Here is a 24079-nt window from a genome sequence, read left to right on the forward strand (position 1 = left end):
ATCCCCTACTAGCCACCATTAGAAGATGATATGCCATGTGCCTCTACCACTTGCATTAGCCATGTGCCTCTCACCCATCCGACATTTTCACTTGGATGAAGGTGAGAAACTATTCAAAAGGTACTTTGATCATTTTGCAAACGAGTGCTTATACTTTGTTTTGGGCATTTAGTATGGATAATGGGGTGATCTGGAAGATTGATAGACCTTGACCATAATCTTGTTCTCTCACCTTACCAGGGAGGTTAATCTTTGATCCTAGTCCAATGGGACCTCCCTTAAGGCCCTTTGGGTTAGAGGAGAGGCACAACCTGGAAAGCCATGATTGAGATAGCGTGTTCCATCTTCCCTATATCATACTTAACACCTTCCATGCCACATTACAAGCCCTATATCTCACCTCCATTCTTCAGGTACAACTTGTCATTGGTTCTTAGGGATTTGGCACTCATATGTTCACACATCGTGAGTAGGGCCAGAAAACTAGCCCTGGGAGGTTGACGCAACTAAAAGAAAATGAAAAATCATATCATGGCCACAACAAAAAGAAAGAAAAATCAAAATGCAAAAGATGGTTGGGTCATAAGAATTAGCACATGGGCAAAAGCCTAGCATGAACTCTACCTCCCTCATATAGTCATTGTCACGTTCCTGAGCACATGATGTTCTATTACATCAAAAAGGAACCCTTGCATGTCCCAATCTCGATGAGAGATAAAACAACTCATCTTGAAGGGGTAATAAAATTGCTACATCATACAAAGCAAGCTTTAACCCTTGAGCTATAAGTGTTACTACAAGGAATAATTAAGAAAAAGTAAAAGGCACACAAGAGGGGTGGAAAAATCAAGGCGGAGCTGGTATCTCATGCATCCACGAATGCTCCCTCCTCACATCTATACATTCAAGATGTGGACACCCCCATCAACTGGTCCCTTTGACCATGGCACTTGACCATGAAGTCTTCTCCCCCTCCATTACCACATTATTTTCCACTAACACCTATCAATTGAAGGGTCGCCAGGGAACTGTTGCTTTCCCTTAGGGGTTAGAAGCACCTAATAGGGTTGACCATTAGCCACCCCTACCTAGCGAGAAAACACCTTAGCAAGATCTTGTTCTTGATTTTGAAAGGGGATCTTTGTTTTAAGTATTAAATTGCCCTTGACACTAAAGTTTGTCTCACTTAGATGCATTATTGGTTTTAGTCTCTAATGAATGGTTTCTTTTGCTAGAATCCAAGTTGTTCTTGTAAGGTGATTCGGTAGCCCAGGCTTTGGACACCCACTCCACAGGTACCCATGCCTTCCAGAGAAGTACATTGGCCTATGTAGGTGCAACGTTGAGTGGCTAAAGCCTCCTAGCAACACTAGCAAATGACACATGTCCTAGAGCACCTTCAGGGCCCAAGACGTTGGTCACCTTTGACTTGGTTTTGAGGATTCTTTAGGATGACACCATTGGACCCAGTATGGCCCCAAGCTGGCCTTGATACAACATGATGGGCAGGAGTAGATTAAGAGCCCCGATGAGGATGGTCTCACCTTGAGAAACTAAGAAGGGCTTGATGCACCAGAGGAAGCCCTAACATTGGAGAAAAGGAAGCCTCATTTAGCAGTTGGTTACCCATGGAGACCACCTGATGGCACCCCAACTGGATCTTGGAACCCTACAGGAGCCTATTGAGGTGGCCCCAAATCTTTAATGATCCAGGCATCTACACATTCTTTGACACCTCATCACCCTTGGAAATGGCATTTGAATCATTTATGATGGATGATGTCAGCATTTTAGAGGCTTTGGCTCACACGTGTGAGCAAATTAGGCATAATTTAATGTTAGCTAATGGATTGGCTTGTAACACAAGGTCAATTAGCAACCAAACTTGTTTTAGGGGCTTTGTAAGACATAATTAGGTAACCTAATCCTCATATAAATAGAGGATAGGTTCTTTTCATTTAATCATCATCAATTGTGACTATTTCAGCCCTCTTAGAGAATTCAGCCTCGCTAAATTGTGTTCTTGTATCTTGTGGAGATGTGATCTGTGGTGGATTTTCGCTAATGAAGTTATTCTTTGGATTTGGAGATGTCATTTTGGAGCAATAAAGGACTTGTTCATGCATTCTACTTTGTAAGTGTACCTTGTATTTGATAAATATTTGTATTTTGTGGCTACTATATGGAATGGTTGATTATCTAGGGTTTTTATGAGAAAATTTATGGTTGGAAATTATTCTATGAACTCTTGATGATAGTATTGCATGCATTACCCACCTATAGAATGTGAATGACAATCCCATAGGTGAACCTTTCAACTAGCTCTCCCCATTGACTTTGCTCCCTCACAAAACTGATAGCTAGGGTTTGAAACAGTGTTGCACACATCGCGATTTAATCGCGATAAAATCGGAAAATCGCGATTTTTTCAAAATGACGATTCGAATCGCGATTTTTATCCAAAAAATCGGCGGAAATTTTTTTTAACGATTTTTATCGAAAAAATCGCGATTTTTTAAAAAATCGCGATTTTTTCGAAAAAATCGCGATTTTTAAGGAAAAAATCGCCGGGCACGGGGGCAGCGGGCGTTTTATATGGAAATTCGATTTTTATTTTATTCATTCAGCAGTCCGCCGCGGAGGAGAAGGAGGAGAAGGAGAAGAAGGGAGGGAGAGGGTTGCCGTCGCTTGTGGGAGCCGATTTTAGGAGGAATCCAAGCCAAGATCGCGAATTTGTCCATAAACCAGGTATGTAGATTAATTTTTTTTTGTTTTGGTTCTCTAAAAACTTTGTTTTTCATTGTTTTTAAAGAATTTTTGGAAATTTTTCATTGATTTGGGATGGGTTATTTGTTATGACTATGAGAACCAATTTTTGTTTTTTATTTTCTCATTTTCTTTAAACATTGTTTATTTTTTTTTATTTTTCATTGTTTTTTGGGTTTAGAAATTGGGATTTTGGAAATAATTAGCTTGTAATTTTGCAAATGCTAAATTGTAATTTGTATTTACTATTTACTATTATCATTTATGTAATCCTAAATTCCTATTTCCTAATCCTTATTTTTCCATAGGTTTGCAAATTCAAAATTCAAAAACAAACATGCCAAGGAAATTGGATCCTTTCTGGGAATATGGTGACCCTAAAACTCCGAATGATAGACAAAACTTGATTTGCAAGTTGTGTGGAAAGGAAATATTCGGGGGGGTGTACAGGTTGAAGTTCCACCTTGCACAAATCCCTGGACGTGATGTGGGGCCCTGTCTAAAGACAAATGCTGAAATTATCCAAAAAGCCATGAGAGCATTGGGAGAATTAGAGCACACTAGAGACGCCAAAGAAGAACTCAAAAGGCAACTAAGAAGGTCAGTTGAAGGAAGTGGGCCAAGTGGCACAGGTTCTACTGCAGCGTCAGTCAATCCGTTTGCTGCATCATCATATTTTGTTCCTCGAACCACACCTGGTTCACAACCAACTATCGGTTCAATGATGAAAAGAACTGAAAAAGAAAAAGCTGACAAGTTGATGACAAAATTTCTCCTCTGGAGTGATATTCCTTTCAGCATTATAAGGAATAATCCATTTTTCCAACCTACTCTTGATGCTGTTGCCAGTGTTGGCCCGGGGTACAAACTCCCTTCTCTTCATGATTTCAGAGGCCGGCTTCTTCAAGATGAAAAGCGTGACTGCACCCAAAGATTGGAGGATTTTAGGGCATCATGGGCACAAACAGGATGCACTGTTATGTCAGATGGTTGGACTGACCAAAAGGGGAGAACCCTTATAAACTTCTTGGTTAGTTGTCCCTTGGGGACTATGTTTATCAAATCTGTTGATGCAACTCATCAAATCAAAGATGCAAAAAATTTATGTGATTTGCTGGATGTGTTTATTTTGGAGGTGGGTGCAGAAAATGTTGTCCAAGTCATAACGGACAACGCTGCAAATTATGTTGCTGCTGGTAGATTGCTTATGGACAGGCATCCTACTTTATTTTGGACACCTTGTGCTGCCCATTGTATTGATTTGATGTTAGAGGACATAGGGAAAATTCCCTTTGTCAAAGAGGCTGTTGACTCATCAAAAACCATCACAAAATTTATTTACAATCACACATCTGTGCTTAGCTTGATGAGAAAATGCACCAACAACAAAGAGTTGGTGCGCCCCGCCATTACACGGTTTGCGACGAGTTTCATATCTCTTCAATCCCTCTTGAATTCTATGTGGGATTTGAAGAGAATGTTTGTTTCAGAGGAGTGGCGTTCTTCGCCAATGAGCCGCAAACCAGAAGGAGAGGCCGTCTGCAGACTTGTTTCATACCAAGAAGACTTCTGGGCGGGAGTGCAAGAGGTGTGCGCTGTCACAGAACCTTTGGTAAAGGTTCTTCGGTTGGTAGATGGTGAGAAGCCCGCAATGGGCTATTTGTATGAAGCCATGGATAGGGCCAAAGAAGCCATTCGGTCCTACTATGATGACAAGGGAGATGATGGGTTCCAGAGACAACTCCTTCTATGGAAGGTCATTGATGAGCGATGGAACAACACACTCCATCGTCCCATTCATGCTGCTGGCCTTTTCCTGAACCCTGCATTTTCTTATGCATGTGGGTTTAATTTTGATGTTGAGGTCGTGGAAGGATTATTAACCTGTGTCCAGAAGATGGTGAAAACTCCAGAAGAACGTATGGAGGTCTCTAGACAAATTGAGCAATATAAGTTGTCAGGTGGCACATTTGGCTTTGAGATGGCTATCAATGATAGGACGGTTAAAATCCCAGGTATTTTTTAGTTTGTAGTATGTACTTTGTAACTTTGTTTCAAATTTCATTGTTTCTTCAAATTCCATTTTTTTCTTATGTTTATTTAAAATTTTCTTTGTAATTTTGTTGTAGACGCATGGTGGAAGATGTATGGTGGCAGAGTACCCCTTTTGCAAAATCTTGCCGTGCGCATCCTCAGCCAAACATGCAGCTCCTCGGGATGTGAGCGCAATTGGAGTGTATTTGAAAAAATACACAACAAGAAGCGCAATAGGTTAACACTTAAACATTTAAAATATTGCAAATTTCCAAATAAATTTTTGAATTCATTAAAGTTTTAAACAATATTTTTTTTATAATATTAATTATTAATTTATTATTTCATGAACTTTGTACAGGTTGGAGTCCCATAGACTTAATGACATGGTCTATGTCTACTACAATCTTCGATTGTGGGTGAAACAACTAGAGAAGACACCTGATACGGAAGCCATCTCATTGGATGGGATTGACACCACTGCTGAATGGAGGGTTGAGACCGAGAGGCCTCTCATGGATCCCACTGAGGATTGGTTAGTGCAGGATGAGGGGGAGGAGGAGGGGGAGGAGGAGGAGGAGGAGGAGCAGGAGCAAGAGCAGGAGCAGGAGGAGGAGGAGTTGGAGGAGCAGGAGGAGGAGGTGACACCGCCTACCCGGGCTACCCGGGCTACCACTACCACCAGTAGAGGACGTGGTCTCCGTCCACCTCAGCCTCTTGTAGCTGCTACTACTAGTTCTTCAGCTTCTAGAGCACGTCAGACTCCACTGCCATTTCCACCACCACAGGCACCAGCTTCTACATCTAGAGGGAAAGAGAAAGCTGTGCCATATTCTCGCAAGAGGGGCAGAGGAAATCAATAGGATTAGACTTTCATTTTATTGTATATGACATTATGACATGATGAGATACATTATCATATTTTTTGTTGATATTTTGAGGCTGAGTTGGACTTGGGACTCAGGACTTACTATTCAGGACATGATTCAATGTTATGTGTGATTTTAGCGCTAGAAATGATATTGAACATCTTATATATTAGTTTTTTTATCATATTTATGTGTCAATGTATTTATTTTATGTTGTAGATGGTTTAGATATTAAAAAAATTGAAAAAAAATGAAAAAAAATGAATATTTTTGTGCCAAACGATTTTTTCCGATTTTTTCCCGATTTTTTCCCGATTTTAACGATTTTTCCGATTTTTTCCCGGCGCCGATTAAATCCCGATCGCGATGTGTGCAACATTGGTTTGAAACCTAGGGTTTCATATTCCCTTACTCTTTTCCCAAGGTTTAGTCATCTTTAACCATCCCTTAGACTCCACCACCCAAGGTCAAGGCATTGACCTTTTGTTGCATGGTTGATCATCTTAAAACTCATCTTAAATTTCACCTTTCTCCTCTTAAACCTGATTTTCGACCTCTTAAGGTAAGCCCCTAGCTAGGACTAGGGAACCTTTCTCAATTAGCGTTTCAAACGTTCCTTGGTAGTTTGCCTCAAAATCAATTCATTCCCATGGCTAATTTCTCTATTTTAGGGGAAATGGTCCCTTGCCCTAAGTAGATTTTGCCCTAGAAAAACCCTAGTTTTCCCTAGCCTTCAACTTGGGGCTTATTGAAGGCTTCTTCTTCCATAAATTAAAGGTACACATTAGTTGGAAGCCTTTTATTGGCTTTATGATCCTAGGTTGACCTATTTACCCTGTCAATTCTCAAGCCCTAGATCACGTTGTGCCCTAATTAGGTTTTAAGATGTGAATTGCCTTATTGTGCTAGTTGAACCTTATTTTTAGGTAGAGTTGTCCTTAAGCCTATTTTGTCACCTTATCCCTAGTACTTAATAGATCCTTTCAATGACCTCACATAAGGAAGACTCCCTTGTGAAATTCCACTAAAGAGTTGGACGCAGTCGTTGTGGTGATAGTGGGCCACACCTCATATTGTTGTCCCTTGGTCTATCTCTTGTCTTGCGAGCTACCCTAATAAGACCTACTAGATTTTGGGGCAACATTTCTAGCGTCGTTGCGGGAGAGGATTTGAGTCAACCTCCTTGTGATTTGAAGATTAAGCTTCACCTTCTTTGAAGAGACTATTTATAATAATGCTCTAGATTCTCTTATGGTGACTCCAACAAATTCTAACCAAGGATGTAGCTACTCAAACCCTCTTAACATATCACCGAAGGAATGATAAGTCTCTCGATACTCTTTTTATGGATAAAGTATGTATGAGGATGAGGGTTAGACCTTGGATTCAATATTCCATGAGCCCTTTGAATTATGAGAATATCTTAGGGTCGCCCCACCCTTTGGCCACAAATCATGAATGGATACCCCTATTCTATGGTGCAAAGTCTGAAGAAACTAAGAAGCATATTGATGAGTTTGAAAAGGCTTGCTTTGCTAACCTCATTAAAAAAAAGGAAGATGTGTTCATGATTTTATTTGCCTTATCACTAAAGGACTATGCTCAAAAGTGGTTCATGACCCTTTCCAAGAAATCCATTGGCTCATGGAATGACTTCGTCAAGGCTTTCTTCTTTAGGTGGATAAAAGAACAAAGCATTGTTGGGCTATACAAGGACTTCCTCCTAGTGCAAAAAGATGACATTGAAACTATTAGGGAGTTCAAAACTTCAACCAAAAGTTCAATAGCACAGTTAACTTGATACTTGAGAAATTGAAGCCCCCTAATGAGCTAATCCTTTCAACTTACCTCTAGGCATTAGTTGGAGAAATTGCATACCTAACAAGGGACAAGAAACCTACGGTTGTTTTTCATGCCCAAGATGAAGCTCTTCAAGCTTAAGAGCATGTAGATTTCGAAATAGTAGTAGTATTGTTTCTAGAGGTTATTATTGTGTGCATGGTACGAGGATTGTGTTCAACATTTCGAGTGGACACTCCTCCCATCCTTGAGGACCAATTGAAGCAGAATGAATAGAAAATAGTGCATATCAGTTTAAATAGGTGTTGGAGATACATTAGAGTTCAACAGCTAATGAGAGAATTCAAACGCCTAACAATGATGATTTTCTCAAGGATCTAGAAAAATGTTTTGAAAACCTAATGCATGTTGTGTTACAAAATTATAATACTATGATATCCCAAGTCAATAAGATAGAGGAGGAACAAGTTGAAAAGGAAACACCCTCACATGAAATCCAGGAGGAAGTCAGCATTGATCCACCAATTGTTTTGTACACTAGAAAGTTTGACGAAAGACATCTTCCATTCTTTATAACTCTAGAGATAAATGGTTGCCTCCTTCATGATTGTCTGCTTGATTCTGGATCAGCGACTAACATAATGCCATTAAAAATCATTAAGCAGTTGGACTTCAATATCTCAAGAAAGTACAAGAATTTCTATCGGATCAATTCTAAAGGAATCGAGGTGTATGGAATTATAGAAAATCTATCTATCAACTTAGATGAGCACCCTGAGAAGAAAATCACTATGGACAGGGTCATCGTTGACATCCCTAACACCTGGAGAATGTTGTTGTCTAGGAAATGGCATCCTCGATTGGGGGACCATCCAAATGGATATGTCCCACATTAGAATTCCCATGGAAGAGAATTAATATGCCATTATATACAAAAATCCATCCACTTGACCTTTAATAAAATGCCTTTCTGTAACTATTAATGCAGACCTAGAAGGAGATTGTGGATGTGGAGAATGGAGGATATCTTAAAAGGCTTTTGTCCCTGAACCAAAACCGAGGGAGTATGGACCATGTATTTTGATGGAGCATGCTCCAAGTCAGGTTCAGGTGTAGGAATAGTTTTGATATCACCCTCCAAGGCACGCATTTTGTTTTCCTATAGGTTAGAATTCGATTGTTCAAACAATGTGGCCTAGTATGAAGCCTTAGCTTTGGGTCTAGACATAGCCCCGAGAAAAGGAATCCAACATTTGAAAGTCATAGGGGACCCTAACCTGATTGTATCCCAGGTCAAGGGATCTTTCAATGCCAAAAATGAGAAACTCGAGAGGTACAAAAACGACATATTACACACAATAGAAGGATTCAAAACATTTGGCATTGAAGTTGTCCCAAGAGAGGAAAATTGCATGGTTGGCTCCCTAGCGATAGTTGCATCCACGTTACAATCCCCTAATGATGAGATCACTCAATTAGGCAGTTTTACAATGGAAGTCATCTTTAGGCCCACAATACCGATAATCAAGAACATTGGACTGTTGTTGAGGATGACAAAGAAATGGTGGTTTTTGTTGAAATTTGATGACTAAAAAATTTCCTACAATCCCAACCCAGTTTTAATTTCACCTTATCACTCCCATTCAGTTAAATGCCCTTTCCCATAAACATACATTCAACATATAGAATTCTAGAAATGAAATTTTCAAATTAAAACACATGGGACTGTCAACATGTTAAAATTGGCAACTAGGGCCAAACTCCATGTGGGTCATCTTATTTATGGTAGCTGATATTTTTCTTGGATCCCTCTCATTGAGAGGTTTAGGATTGATCTAAAGATCATCCGATTCCGATTAGTATTCATGGAGTTATGAATTTATTTGTGTTATAAGACAATTCGTCAAGGTCGGCCAGCAACCAAATAAACCCCACATGTGCTCAACGTTTTAGTATAAAAGGAGATCACTTGAGAGTCATTTCTTACACACGCTTCTATCTTGATTTCTCTCTCCACTTGTCTTGGGTTTTAGTGGAAGAGAAATCTAGGAGTGGAAGCCCTAGACGTTGGAGGAAAAGAGGTTGCCCAAGACGCAGATGGAAGGCAACCCTAGACGCAGACGGAAGGTAGCCCAGACGTAGACCTAAAGGCTGCCCTAAACGCTGGTCTAATCCAACCCTAAATGCTGATCTAATTCAGCCCTAACGCAATCAAGTTTATGGGCCACAGTGAGGGTTTGTTGTAGGTGACAGCATGGTAAGTAAGGGTTGTTCCAAGTGCATAATGTTGGGCAGATTAGGCCGAGGAACAGCTATGTGGACAGCAGAGTCATAGCCGCAATATAAGGGGTCAAAGGAACAGCGTGGAGGCTGCCCTAGACAATGTAAAGGGGCTGAAGGGACAGCATGACCTTAGTCGCAATATGAAGGAGCTGAAGGGACAGTGTGGCCTTAACTACAGTCAAACAAGGCCTAAAGAAATAGCGTAGGTATGGAGGGTTATCCCCTTGGAGAACCGCAGTCTTTAGAAGGTTGCCTTGCTGATTTGTATGGAAGATAAGGGTTGTAGGGTGATGCCCTATCCAGTGATGCAGTGTAGTAGTGCAGCGTGGTGAAACAACACATGGCAGCAAGGTTACATGGTGCTGCAATGATGACAACTCAACCGCTTGAACACAGCAAAGTTATCACTTTACATAATTAGTACGTGAACCTGTGGGTTATGGGCCCACGTATATATATCGGAAGCTTTATTATTAGGCGGCCTTCGCATTAAACCCATAATCCGCGAAATCACAACCAACAGCGAAATTACAAAGAAACCCGACTAACAAACGTCGGTCCCACTTTGGACGCATAAGACCGGAACTCAAATAAACTTAACCCTCTTTGATAACCTATCGGGTCCGCAAAAAATGTTAACCTGCGCGCATGTTCGCGTGCAATTACCGTCCGATCAATCCCGCGACGAATAGTCTGGATGGTCGGGACCCAACGAGGGTTTAAGCCTGTTACATAAAACCTCATCGTGTCCATTTTTGGAATTAAGTCTCGTGCTTATTCCGACGCGATATGCGTCCGATCGCCTTTAAACGGACGGTCCGATCATCTCCAGACTTCAACTGGATTAAGTTATGGTTTATAACTTTCTCAAGTCCGGAATTGAAACACTGCTTACGGCTTTGAGGCCGCGCGAGAAACAACTTTTCGCCTATGAAAACTGCTTTCCATTCTTTTTAACGCCCATGCATCTTCACCACACGACGACTGTAGATCTCCTCCCATTGGACGGCTATGATGGCTCCTCCGGATTCCTCTGTACTTCGATCGTATCCATCGATCTGGACGATCTGACAGTTCCGCTGCGTTACTCCATCGGCTCCTCCGTTGACTTCATCTTGTTCGCTGTTTTATAGAATTACGTTATACACAGAGTTATCTACCATACTCTATTTAAAACGAAGTTCATAGAACCTCGCCCTTTACACTCACATCACTCCATACAACACATTCTCATATTATCATTGGATCGCCATCAATCCTTATAGTGATCAATGGTCGATCAATAAACCTGTAACACAGATTTAACTTTGTTCTCGCATACATCTAAACTATAGGTCAATAATACGCAGATACAAGAAAATCCACATAACACACATATTTCTATTATACACAGAATTGATTACAGACTAAAGCCTCTCGGCCTTAGTTACAAATTTCTCCTTCGACTACATTGTATCCTCTCTCTCCCTCATTACAACATGCAATTACACAATTTATAGAAATAACTACAAAATCATGGATCATTCTACATCCATGATCTTCTCCTAAAATCGTTCAATCAAACCCCTAAATCTCTCTATACGCATACATGGAAGATAATTACATTAATCAAGTCTTCTAGAGACTTACCAATTCCATCAAATTAACCCTAGTTTAACCAAATTTGCTGCGATTTACCATGAGTGTCCACGTTTGCCCTTTCCACAGCTCTGAGTTTAAATTTTGATTAAGGGTGGTCAGATGTTCCTGCATCATGCAAACTAGTGCAGCAAAGTAAATATATAGTTGGGCTACATGGTGTTGGCAAGATGCATGGACAGTAGGCTACATAGTGCTGCAAAGTCACATAGGACAGCAGCAAGGTATAGCAACTATGTTGGGACAACGGTACTAATAGGAAAGCAAAGGACATAGTGTTCCTAACATACATGGGACAGCAAGGTGACATAATGCTGCTAACATGCATGGGACAGAAAGGACATAATGTTGCTAACATGCATGGGACAGCAAGGTGACATAGTGTTGCCAACATGCATGGGACAACAAGGTGACACGGTGCTGCTAAGACACATGGACAGCAGCCAGGTATGCCAAGACATATGGGACAGCTGCAAGGTATGGCAAGTCAAAGTGAGACAGCAGCTGTGACATGGCAGAAGGCACATGGTACAGCGGCAAGCATGGTACAACAGCAAGCATGGACAACATGGCTATCATGGACAGCATGGATAGCAGTGGCAAGCATGGTGCTGCAAGCAGCAGTGCCGCATAAGGTGCAGTAGTCATGAGGTCCAGCATTGTGATGATGGGTGCAGCGTGGTGCAGCATGATGACGAGATGCAACACAATAGAGGTGAAGCAGTGACCTTGGAGAATCAGTTGAAGCAGCATGTCTTCAATTGATCGCATGCATCATCTTCCTAGAGATGATCTTTGCTCTTATCTAGAAAAGTCAAAGTGTTGACTTCTGTTGTAAATGTACTATCTCTCTCTCTCTGTTGAACTAATGAAGAACATAAAAGAAGAATTGATCAAGGGTTCCCCACATTGGGGTTTGTCCCTGGCTAACGCCACATCTTGTGTCCTCTTGTCTTGGCTTGTCTTCTGCAATTTATGTTTATGTTCTATCTGCAGTTTGCTTTAATGCTGATGTGATTGCTAATCTAGAAAAGATATTGAGCTAACTATGAAAATTGAAATAAATTGCTCTAAGCATAGAACATACCTAAAATTAACACAACACGTGCTGAAAATAAATATGGACATAAACAGACCAGCGACACACATAAGAATACACACACATTTTTGGTCAACTTAGACCCAGGCAAAACCTCTTCAATCTTCTCCGGGGAAAACCTGTTAGAGAGCTCTTCAAATTTATTTATTTTTCAAGTTCAGGAAAAATACATTTGCAGACAAAACAAAACAACAAAATACAACTTATCTCTTCAGCCCAAAACTCCTTGAAAATCGTGCCCACTTTGCCTTGATTTTCATGCCCACTTGAAGCTGAAAATATGTATTGTACAAATACACTGTATTGTATGGATTTCCGTACCACTGTATGGATTTTTTTTCAAAAAAAAATCTCAAAAACTTCTCTCGAACGGTGTGCAGCTCACAGCATTAAATGATGTTCGTACTGTACCTTCCGTTGTCCTCTATGCCTTGATTTTCATGCCCAACTTTGCCTAGAAATCACTCCTTTAGCTTGCTGCAACAAATTTCTCCTTCAGAACTTTTCTCCAGCTCTCAGCCTCCTTTCTCCAATCTGCTCATGAAGAATGAATGCAGTCTCTCTTTTCTTTTCCCCCTTTTGTTTCCCTAAATGACTTTTGGGCAACCCTAAGATCTAATGGCTCAGATTCATTTAGATCAAGAGATGAGAATAAATGTGCATTTAATTCTCACTTTCTATTTTTTAACTCACCCATTAAATAAAGTACCCACATTATACTTTATGTCTAAAGTCACTTTTCATTTTATAATTTAACATTGACTTTACCACTTATAAAGTCACTTTCACTTTATAAAGTCACACTCAGGAAAAGAATTATTTTGGACACTTTTCCCTAGGTGGAGACTAACCCATGGGAAACCACTTGTCCAAGGTACATTAAAAATCAACATTTTTCTCCAAAACAATGCCCCTGATCAAGATGACCCTAAAAATGTAGAAAAAGAAATATCTATGTAGAAGGCATTTGACTGAAATAATAGGAGCAAAGTTGAGGAGAAAGTAGAATAATCACCTAATATTATAGAAATCAACCTAAACTCTGAATCCTCTCCCCAAATGGTCAAGATAGGGAAAAGGCTATCAAAAGATGAAAGGATTGAGTTCGAAAAGCTTTTGAGAGAATTCAAATATGTATTTGCTTGGTCATATCAAGAACTGAAAGCATATAGCGCCAAAGTTATCCAGAACACTATTCCTCTCAAAGAAGTGGCTAAGCCTGTGAGAGAAAAATTAAGAAATATAAACCCAACTTTGGCCCCGTTGGTCAAAGAGGAGCTTCAAAAGATGTTGAACGCCGGAACCATTGCCCCAATATGACATTCTTCATGGGTATCCAACCCTGTGGTCACTCGGAAAAAGACCAGAAACATTAGGATGTGTGTGGACTTCAAGGATGTAAACCGAGTGTGCCTCAAAGATAATTACCCCTTACTGAACATGGAAAACCTCTTGCAACGAATCACTAGGTCTAAAATTATGTCTAAGCTTGATGGATTTTCGGGATATAATCAAGTGGCAGTGAAAGAAGAGGATTAAATGAGTATTGCTTTCACAACCCCTTGGGGAACCTACAAATATCTTAGGATGTCATTTGGATTGTTAAATGTTGGGTGCACCTTTCAAAGAGCAATGGATTTTGCATTTTGTGACCTTATTGGTAAGATTACGGAAATATATCGAGATGACTTAATAGTCGCTTCTAAGGAGAGGCATGACCATTGCAAACACTTAAGGAAGGTGTTCGAGAGGTGTAGAAAGTATAACATATCATTGAACCCCAAAAAGTCAATCTTTGGAGTTGATCAAGGTAAGTTGTTAGGACATATTGTCTCTAAGGAGGGAATTAGTATTGATCTTGAAAGAATATTGCTCCTCCTAAGGACAAAAAGGCCTTGAGGTCATTCTTTGGCAAAATCAACTTCATAAGAAGGTTCATCCCGAACTTGGTTGAAATAGTTAAACCCATGAATGACTTGTTGAAGAAAGATGTTCCATATACTTGGGATGAAAAGAGGGCTAAATATTTTGAAGAAATTAAGCAAAGAATAGTGTCAGCCCCTGTCTTGGTAAGCCCTGATTATTCCAAATATTTTATTATTTACTCATTTTCCTCTGAAGATACAATTGTCGGGGTATTAATGCAAAAGGATGATGAAGGGAATGAGAAGATGATAGCATTCCTGAGCAAATCCCTGAAGGATGCGAAAGTTAGATACACTCTGACTGAAAAGAAGGTTTGTGCGCCAAGTCCCTAAAATATTTCCAAACATATGTAGGATATTTTCTTACCCAGTTGTGAAAGATGTGCAGACCCAAAATGATTGTGTTGAAATTTTGATGTCCTATGTTGTTACAATCACTTGAATCCATAACTTCCTTATGTTGCAAAATAAGTTAAGTAATTGTAGATAGAACATAAACCATATGCACAATGGAAGACAGCCAAGAACTCGATGAGAGAGAGAAGTTAGGTCAATGACCAAGGCAAAACCCATAAGGGGAAAACCCAGCCAGATTCTTCTTCTATTAGAAATCAATTGTTCAACAGAGATACAAAGTACAATGAGAGAATGAAGAAGTTCACCCAAATCTGAAGAATATCTTTGATAGCAGCCGCTGATGCAAACACTGAATCACTTTGGCTCTCCAAGATTTGCTCTTTCTCTTCAAGACTCTCTCTCTCTCTCTCTCAAGTTTGAATTCTCCTTTCAAAAGCACAAATAAGTGTATCAAGTGAGGATGAGAGTCACAAATATATAGGAAGAGCAAGGAGATCGAATTCATGAGGGAGTAACTCCTATGCCTTGAGGAGGAGTTACATATGCCAAAATAGGAGTGTATCTTATGCCATAAAGGAGGAGTGTAACTTATGCATTTAGGAGAGAAGTGTAACTTATGCATTAAAGAGGTGTAAGAGGAATCTTTTTATGACAAGTCATTAAAGTGTGTAAGAGAGTGTAAGAGGTGCATAAGAGCATTAAAGAGATAGAGGAATGAATCCATTAAGAGAGAGAGAAACATATGCATTAATTGAGGGGAGTTACATATGACATAATTGACTGTCATGATTGAGAGACTTGAATTTCTTTTTAATAATAATATCATAATATTAATATTGATGATTAAGTTGAAATTGAACTATTAGGATTAATTGATGATCAGAAGGGATTTTCCATCAACAATACTTGATTACCAATTGATGCAAGGTGATTTACTATTTTTGGAAAGTCATACTTGAGACTTTCTATTTTTAAACTTTCTATTTTTAGACTTTCTATTTTTAGAAATTCTATTTTTAGACTTTCTATTCTATTTTTAGACTTTCTATTTTTAGAAATTCATCCCTGAGCTGCCAATTTTCAACACTCCCTCTCAGCTAGGGAGGAATTTATTTCTGCAATAAAGATCTCTGCTTTCTCTGCTCATCTTTGTTCATCTCTGCTCTGTATCATCTGGAACAATGATGTCTCACTCTAATGAAGAAGAATCATCATAGGGGAGATTCATCCATCACCCTATATTCACTTGGGGGGATTGCCACTTGCCAACATATGACAAGGATCTCGCACAACCAAGTCTCATCTTTGCTTGGGGGGATCCACTTGTCAACACATGACAAGGATCTCGCACATCCAAGGCTCATCTTTGCTTGGGGGGATCCACTTGTCAACACATGACAAGGATCTCGCACATCCAAGGCTCATCACTACTTAGGGGATCCACTTGTCAACACATGAAAAGGATATCGCACATCCAAGTCTCATTAAACGTCAAGTGGTGGAACCCCTGCATCCTAGACAGGTCACACAGACAAGTCTCACTACACCTATTCGCCATATAGGTGGCTCTTCCCACATCCCATACTGTGGGTCGAATGCATACTAAGGCCTACTCATGTGGCACACACTACACAAGAGGTCCCTCATCCTCAGGAGCTTTCCGGCATCATTCCCTAATCTTGTGAGCTCTGCAAGGGGGGAAAGGCAACTCAGTGATCTCGATCAGCTATGACCGCTTCCTGGAAGGGTCACCTCCATAAGTCCAAGTTGCTCTCTAAAAACCAGAAACTTTCCTTTCGGTAAAATCTTGGTAAGAATGTCAGCTATCTAATCATCAGTCACAATATGATGGAGCCTCTCTGCACCATATCCCGGATATAGTGATATTTGATCTCAATCTGCTTGGACTTGTCATGGAACACAGGATTTTCTGCAAGATGAATCTCACTCTTATTGTCGCAATAAATTACTATTATGTCCAAAACATGCTCAAACATCTCTCCAAAGAGTTTCCTCGGCCATACTGCCTCATAATTAACCATTCTAGCAACAATGTACTTAGTTTCAGTCGTGTTAAGGGCTACAAACTTTTGTTTCTTGCTCATCCAAGATATCATGGCAGATCCTAAGCTGAAGCAGCACCCAGATGTGTTTCTTCTATCAGTAGAGTTACCAACCCAATCAACATATGAGTATCCATGTAGCCTTATATCACCGGCAATATATTTCAATCCCAGATTGACAGTCCCATGCAGGTATCTCAGGCTTCAACACATGCTTTGCAATAATCTAGTGTGCATGAGATGATTTAATCATATATTACCTCAAAATATTGACTGTAAAACATATGTCTGGTCTAGTGTTCACTAAGAACATCAATGCCCCAATCAATGGACTCTATTCAGAAGGATTTTCCCAATCAGAACCTACCACTGCACCACATAGCTTCTTGAAATTCATTTCCATTGGAGAACTCATGGACTTATATGATGTCATACCAAATCATTCCAGTAGCTTGACAATATGTTTTCCTTGAGAAAGGAAAATTTCACCAAGTCTCTACCATACTTCAAGACCCAGAAAGTAGTGCATCAAATGAAGATTTTTCATTTCAAATTTTGAAGCTAACTCCCTATTACACTAGAGCATAAGAGGTCCGCCACCAGTCAGAAATAAATCATAAACATATATACCAAAATCAAAAGGCATACCTTGGACTGTCTTGAAGTAAAGATTTGGATCAACATTACTTCTAGTAAAACCAAGCTTCATCAAGAAGCTATCAATGTGGGCATACCAAGCTCTTGGAGCTTGCTTCAAACCATAGAGGGCTTTCTTCAGTCTGCACACGAGTTTTCCGGTCATGTACTTCAAAGCCTTGTGGTTGCTCCACAAATACTTCTTCCTTGAGGAAACCATGCAGAAAATCAATATTCTCATTCATTTGGTGAAGGGACCACCCTTATATAACAGCTAGAGCCACAATAGATCAGATGGTTGTATAATGGGCAACAGGTGCAAAGATTTCATTATAATATATTCCCTCTTTCTGAGAGAACCCTCTAGCCACAAATCTAACTTTATATTTTTCAATACCATGTTTAATTTTATACAACCATTTAGAAGACACAACAGATTTACCTGGGGGTCTTGGAACCACTTCTCATACATCATTATAAATGATGGACTCATATTCTTCATTCATTCCATCTTTCCACACTTGAGCCTTCACAGCTTCTTCAAAAGTGCATGGTTCAACTTGAATAATGTTGCTCATGGCTACAACATATCCCTAGAATTGGCATGGTTTCTTGCTTTCTCTGAAGGTTCCTTAGGGAGTAGCATGTCTATCAACATCTTGTAAAGTGTCACGAAACCATAATCATCTTTTTCTAGCACATGGAGAAGGATCCATTGGTTCATCAATGAAATCAGGCTTAGGCTCGAGATCTTCTTGTGCATCAAAGGCATCATCCTGTCTTTCAACATTAGCAGGAGGAGGAGTGTCTATGGCTTTTCAAAGAGCTGCATCTTCATCAAATGTTATATCTCTACTAAACTCTATAGTTCTTTTACCAGGCACATATATTTTGTAAGCTTTAGAATTTTCACAATAACCAACAATCATACCTTTCTTACCTGAAGCTTCCAGCTTGTTCCTCTTTTCTTTTGGCACGTGGAAGTAGACAAGGAAGCCAAATATCCTCAAGTGCCCAACCTCGGGTTTTTCACCAGAGAAGACTTCTTCCAGAGTCTTGTTGTTTAGGGCACAGTGAGGAGATCTATTTTGAACATAGACAATTGTGTTAGCAACTTCTCCCCATAGAAACTTTGGTAGTTTCTGATCATGCAACATAGCTTTGACTACTTCCATGATAGTTCTATTCTCTCTTAGCCACACCATTTTGTTCTGGGTTATACAGTACTGTGCTCTCTTTCCTGATTCTAGCTTCATTGCAGAAGTCTTGAGCTCTTGTCCACTTCATGTCCACTCAAGTCATGGGATGGCTCAACATCTTCCTCAATCTCGATACAAAGGACTTGGTTCTCACATTCATCAAATGTACTTGTTGATCCCAGAACAAGAGCAAGAGCAATAATAGCAAAGTAAATAAACATAATGAAAGTATACCAGGTGATGAGGCAGGTATTTCTTTCTTTTCTAGATGCGAGAGTGGCTCTTTCATTATCCTTACACCAACTTCCTCTTGGATTTTACTCTTCCTGCACTATTCTACACCCTGATGATCTTCAGGATCTGTTTTTTTTCTTGATCGTATCCTCATCAGGAAGTTAGAGAAAGAATCATTCAAATACTCATGCAAGAAGAATAATCAATGATCTATAAAGATAAATATAAACAAGAGCAATGACACAAAGAAACAACATAAGACTTGAAAATACTTATTTTTTAATGTTAGCTCCCTCTTGATCCAACCTCTATAAGTTACCATTGTCCATCAGTCATATGTCATTGGTAGAAGAAATGCATCTTCTTGAACACCACTTGGCAAACTCCATCATGATCCACTCTAATCTCAGGCATTTCAAAAACCATCTTTTTCACATGAAGTAATGCTTTATAGTGAAGATGAGTGAACTTTCAGTGCCACGGTTTATATATTGATGATTACTTATCATGAATCAATGCATGGATAGGTCTTCCATTAATTTTATAAAGATCTTCAAATCTTGATCCCATAGTGAAGGCATGTAATAATAATTATACATATTGACTTCATTGTCTGCAATGATATTAGATATAATCCATCTTTGATCGTTGCAAAAGAGCTTAGTTTAGAAAACTATCATTCCATCTTTTGCAAAAGTCGTGATCCTTAACTGCAACCACTATTGTCAAGTAAACTCTAATATCAAAATTACCAAAACTCATAAGATTATGTCCTTTCTCATATAATGTGAGAGAATCAAAATCAATTTATCTATGAAATTTCTATCAGTTATTCTTTCACAACCTTCTATGCATTATACTTTTTTTCAAGGCAACACTTTCTTGCACATGCATAAACAGAAGTAAAATTATTTTTTACTTTTACATGCATCAACAAATACCAAAACCATAATTATCAAATACATGCAACACCTTAATTTTAAACTAGGTACATACAAAACTTCTTGATCCAGATAAAAGAAACAGAACCAGATCCCTTTATAGGATATGTAGTATAATTTTCAGATCTATCTCCCTCTCAACCAGATTTGAGAGAACTTCTTTATAACCAGTAAAGTGCCTTGAAGCACCACTATCAACCAACCAATTGTCACAAGAATTTGCAGGAGAGGAACTAGAAAGAGCATAAACAAGAAAGTACTCTGATTTTGGTTCTGCTTTCAATAGCAAATAGGACAACAAATAAAATCTTCTTATTTCAGCAGCAAGTAAGGAGCAACAAATAAGATTTCAGCAGCAAGGAAGGAGCAACAAATAATATTTCAGCAGTAAGAAATAAGGGGCAACAAGTGATATTTCAGCAAAAAAGAGTTGCAAATGGAGCGGACAACAAGATATATTTCAGCAGAAAGAAAGATGGAAGTGGAGTGGACAACAAGAGATATTCCAGCAGAAAGAGAGTTGCAAATGGAGTGGACAACAAGAGATATTTCAGAAGAAGGAGAGTTATTAATGGAGCTTGTCTTCTTGAGTTTGTCTTCACCAAAGTTGTGATAACATGTTGAAATTATGATGTTTTATGCTGTTACAATCACATAAATCCAAAATTTCTTTATGTTGCAAAATAAGTTAAGTAATCGTAGATAGAACATAAACCATATGCACAATGGAAGACAACCTGTTAGTTTTTGTAACATCAGATGTGTTCTAGCCATGAAATTTGGTGGAGAGGTTAGAATACATGAGATCTCCAAAACCCATAAATCGTTTCTGGAAATTCGCCTAGAAGTGTTTCAATTAGATTATTAACTGTTTTTTTAATATTTCCTAAGTATAAACTTAGGGAATATGGTTAATTAATCAATATTAATTGAGATAAGGTGAGAATCATCTAGAAACTCACATGAATCGATCAAGATATGATCCTAGCCCTTGATTAAGTTTTAATATTGCCTGTTGGTGCTCCAATAGTGGATTATAAGAGGAAGTCGATGTGGTGATGGAGAAATCATCCAGGCAGATACTCAGTTGCCCAAGCAGTTTGATTTTCTCAACAGCAGCAGCTCAGCAAAGAAGATAGAGCCAGAGCGTGAGTAGCAGGTGGAAGAGGAGGGCAGCAGCATTTCGGGAGGAAGATTTCCAGTTCCTGGAAGAGACAAAGACAGGAAGGCTGAGATTTCCAGAGGGCCAGTGTAAGCTTTGTGCAGAGGGTGAAGCAGGGAGCTCAGCGCAGAGGCTAAGGAGGCAATTTCGGAGGCAAAAAATAGTTGTGGGGTGAGAGAAAATTCTCACGATATTTTTGTCAATATTTTCCTCGGATTAGCTTGCCAACTGAGCATCTAAATTATTGTACTCAAAATTGTTGCTAAAGATTATCAATAAAACCCTCATCTGTTGCACCGGTTTTCCCAAGTTGGGTTTTTCTGGGGACAATTGTCCCAAAATAAGTGTGTCAAAATTATTGTGTGTGTTAGAATTTCTCAGTTTCCAATATTTTATTTTCCGCAGTATTTTTATGGTGAAAATTGCAGTAGTGATTTTATTCTTTGTTTGTCGTAGCAAATAAACTGCATAATTAAATTTTCAGTTAGAAGAATAATTTCCAGTAGTTGCAATAGATAAAATTTCACATGTTATCAAAGCACAATTGATCAGCCAGAGAGCTCAAAAGCGAAAAGAAGGAATTTCGTTGCTCAGTGAGGGCAGGAGGTCGAAATTCCCAAGGGGCAGCGCATTCTTTTTGCCAAGAGGCCAAATTGCTTGAGAAAGTCCGATTTTTCTTGGGGGAGGGGGAAATTTGATTCTTCCAAAACAAGTGATTCCAAGGGCAGAGGGAGCAACACAGATTTTCTTGTTGACCAGATCTCTAGCTGGATGCAAAGGGTTTTTGCAACAGTTCGCTAGAGCAGAGCCAGTGTTAGGGTGGAAAAGAGGAATAACACACTAAATTCTTCAGCATAGCCATGGACAGAAGTAACATTCAGGAGACTTCTAATTTGTCTTCCATATTAGAGGATGAATTGCTTGCTTAGTAGGATCAACTTCATAGGGAGTCTGGTATATAGACAGTGGAGCATCAGCTCACATGACAGGGGTTAGAGAATATTTCTCTAGCTACAAAGAGGAGCAGATGGACTTCCAGATTACTATGGGAAACAGAACGAAATGTACTCCAATAGGGAGAGGTACCATAGATATTCAGAGGAAGTCAAGAGTAAGCACCAGCGCTACAGATGTATTGCATGTGCCAAGATTGGTAATGAACCTAATTTCAGTATCCCAGTTACAAGATAAGGGGTATGATATTCACTTCGTAGGGAAGAAAGTGTATGTCAAACACCCGAGCTGGAAAAAGGTAAGACAGATTGGAGTTCGAAGTAACAGATTGTATCGGTTATAAATCGATTCTCCAATGGCAGTAATAGGCAGTGACAGTGGCAGTGGGAAGGAGCTGAATGAGTTATGGCATAGGAGAATGGGACATCTACACCATGGAGCACTCAGGATGCTCAAAGAAACGTTAGCAAGGGTTCCAGAACCTGGCACAGAACACAATGATGTGTGCAGAGGATGTGTACTTGGGAAGTATGCTAAGGCGGCATTTCCAAGAAGTGACACCAGAGCTGATGGCGTGTTACTTCTTGAAGACTAAGGATGAAGTCTTCAATCGTTTCAGGGAGTTTAAAGCTCTCGTGCAGAATGTGACGAGGAAGAAGATCAAAGTGCTTCACTCAGATAATGATGGATAATATATTGATAATGGCTTCAAAAAAATTTGTGCGAAGGAAGGCATCAAGAGAGAATGGACAGCTCCATATAATCCACAGCAGAATGGTGTAGCGGAGCGGAAAAACAGAACCATTGTTGGAGCTGCAAAGGCTATGTTATATGACCAAGATCTACCCAGATTTCTATGGGCAGAAGCATGTAACATGGCAGTATACATTCAGAACAGGACTCCTCATAGAGCATTGGGGAAGAAAACGCCAAAAGGAGTCTTCACAGGGAAGAAGCCAGAAGTAAGCCACTTCAGAATTTTTGGCAGCATTGCTTATTGCCATGTGCCAGATGATAAACGGACCAAACTGGATCAGACTGCAGAGAAGGGGTTCTTCGTTGGGTACAGCGAAACCTCAAAGGCATACAGAATCTACATTCCTAGCAATAGGAAGATTGTAGTAAGGCAAGACGTGAATTTCATGGAGGACCGAGCTTTCAAGAGGTCTCGTGAGATGCCTGCAGGTGATCAGAATTAGTCAGCAGAAGCTCCTTTATTCCAGCAGCAGGGGCAACGACAAGGTCAGCCAGTGGGACAGGTAGGAGGACAGTCACAAGGGTCAAGTATTGTGACCAATACTAGTATTTCCTCAGGTGTAAGAAATTCGGGGAGTTCTCAGTAGATGGAGCAACAAAGATAGGATGAGGAGGAGCTGGCAGAACCTCCCACAACTAGTGGTCGAGCCAGCAGAGAGGTTCATCAGACATTGAGAGATGCAGAGGAGTTTATTGGAACTCCTAAGACGAGCAAAAGACAGTGCAGACAGCCTGACAAGTACCAAGCATTGGTGGCTCAAGTTGCAAAACCTTCCAGCTTTCAGGAGGTCGCACAGCATCAAGTGTGGGTAGATGCCATGGTAGAAGAGTATAGCTCTATCATGACGAATGATGTTTGGGAGGTAGTGCCAAGGCTGGAAGACAGATCAGTTGTAGGTTCTAGATGGATCTATAAGATCAAATATGAGGCAAACAGCAGTGTGGAAAAGTACAAGGCTAGGTTCGTGGCAAAGGGGTATGCACAAAAAGAAGGGATAGATTATGAGGAGACCTTCGCCCCAATTGCCAAATACACTTCTATCCGGTCAGTTATATCTCTAGCAGCTCAAATGGGATGGCAGATTCACCAGATGGACATCAAGACAACCTTCTTGAATGGGGTGATAGAGGAAGAAGTGTACATAGAACAGCCAGAGGGCTTTGAGACTCATGAGAGGCACACTCATGTGTGCAGATTGAAGAAATCTCTATACGGACTCAAGCAGGCTCCCAGGGCATGGTATGGTAGGATTGACAGCTACTTGCAGCAGATGGGATTCATCAAGAGTGACGCAGATCCCAACCTTTACTATTTGATGGTAGAGGGTGAGCCACTCATTCTAGTTTTGTATGTGGATGATCT

General features: G+C 39.9%; 1 protein-coding gene across 1 annotated transcript in view; it reads left to right on the forward strand.

Annotated features, from left to right (window-relative positions):
* Nucleotides 1-4358: 4358 nt before the first annotated feature.
* LOC149250743 (uncharacterized) overlaps nt 4359-24079 on the forward strand; it is a 122118-nt gene continuing 102397 nt past the window's right edge. Inside the window, exons 1-3 of the mRNA XM_089453736.1 lie at nt 4359-4781; nt 4896-5037; nt 5162-5419. Of these exons, the coding sequence (XP_089309862.1) occupies nt 4418-4781; nt 4896-5037; nt 5162-5419 (764 nt within the window). The 5' untranslated portion in view covers nt 4359-4417. The remainder of the gene's footprint in view (nt 4782-4895; nt 5038-5161; nt 5420-24079) is intronic.

This window comes from Pinus tabuliformis, chromosome 7 (genome assembly GCF_031772625.1).
Source record: "Pinus tabuliformis cultivar Carrire ecotype Pingquan chromosome 7, CPIR1, whole genome shotgun sequence".
Taxonomy (NCBI): Eukaryota; Viridiplantae; Streptophyta; class Pinopsida; order Pinales; family Pinaceae; genus Pinus; species Pinus tabuliformis.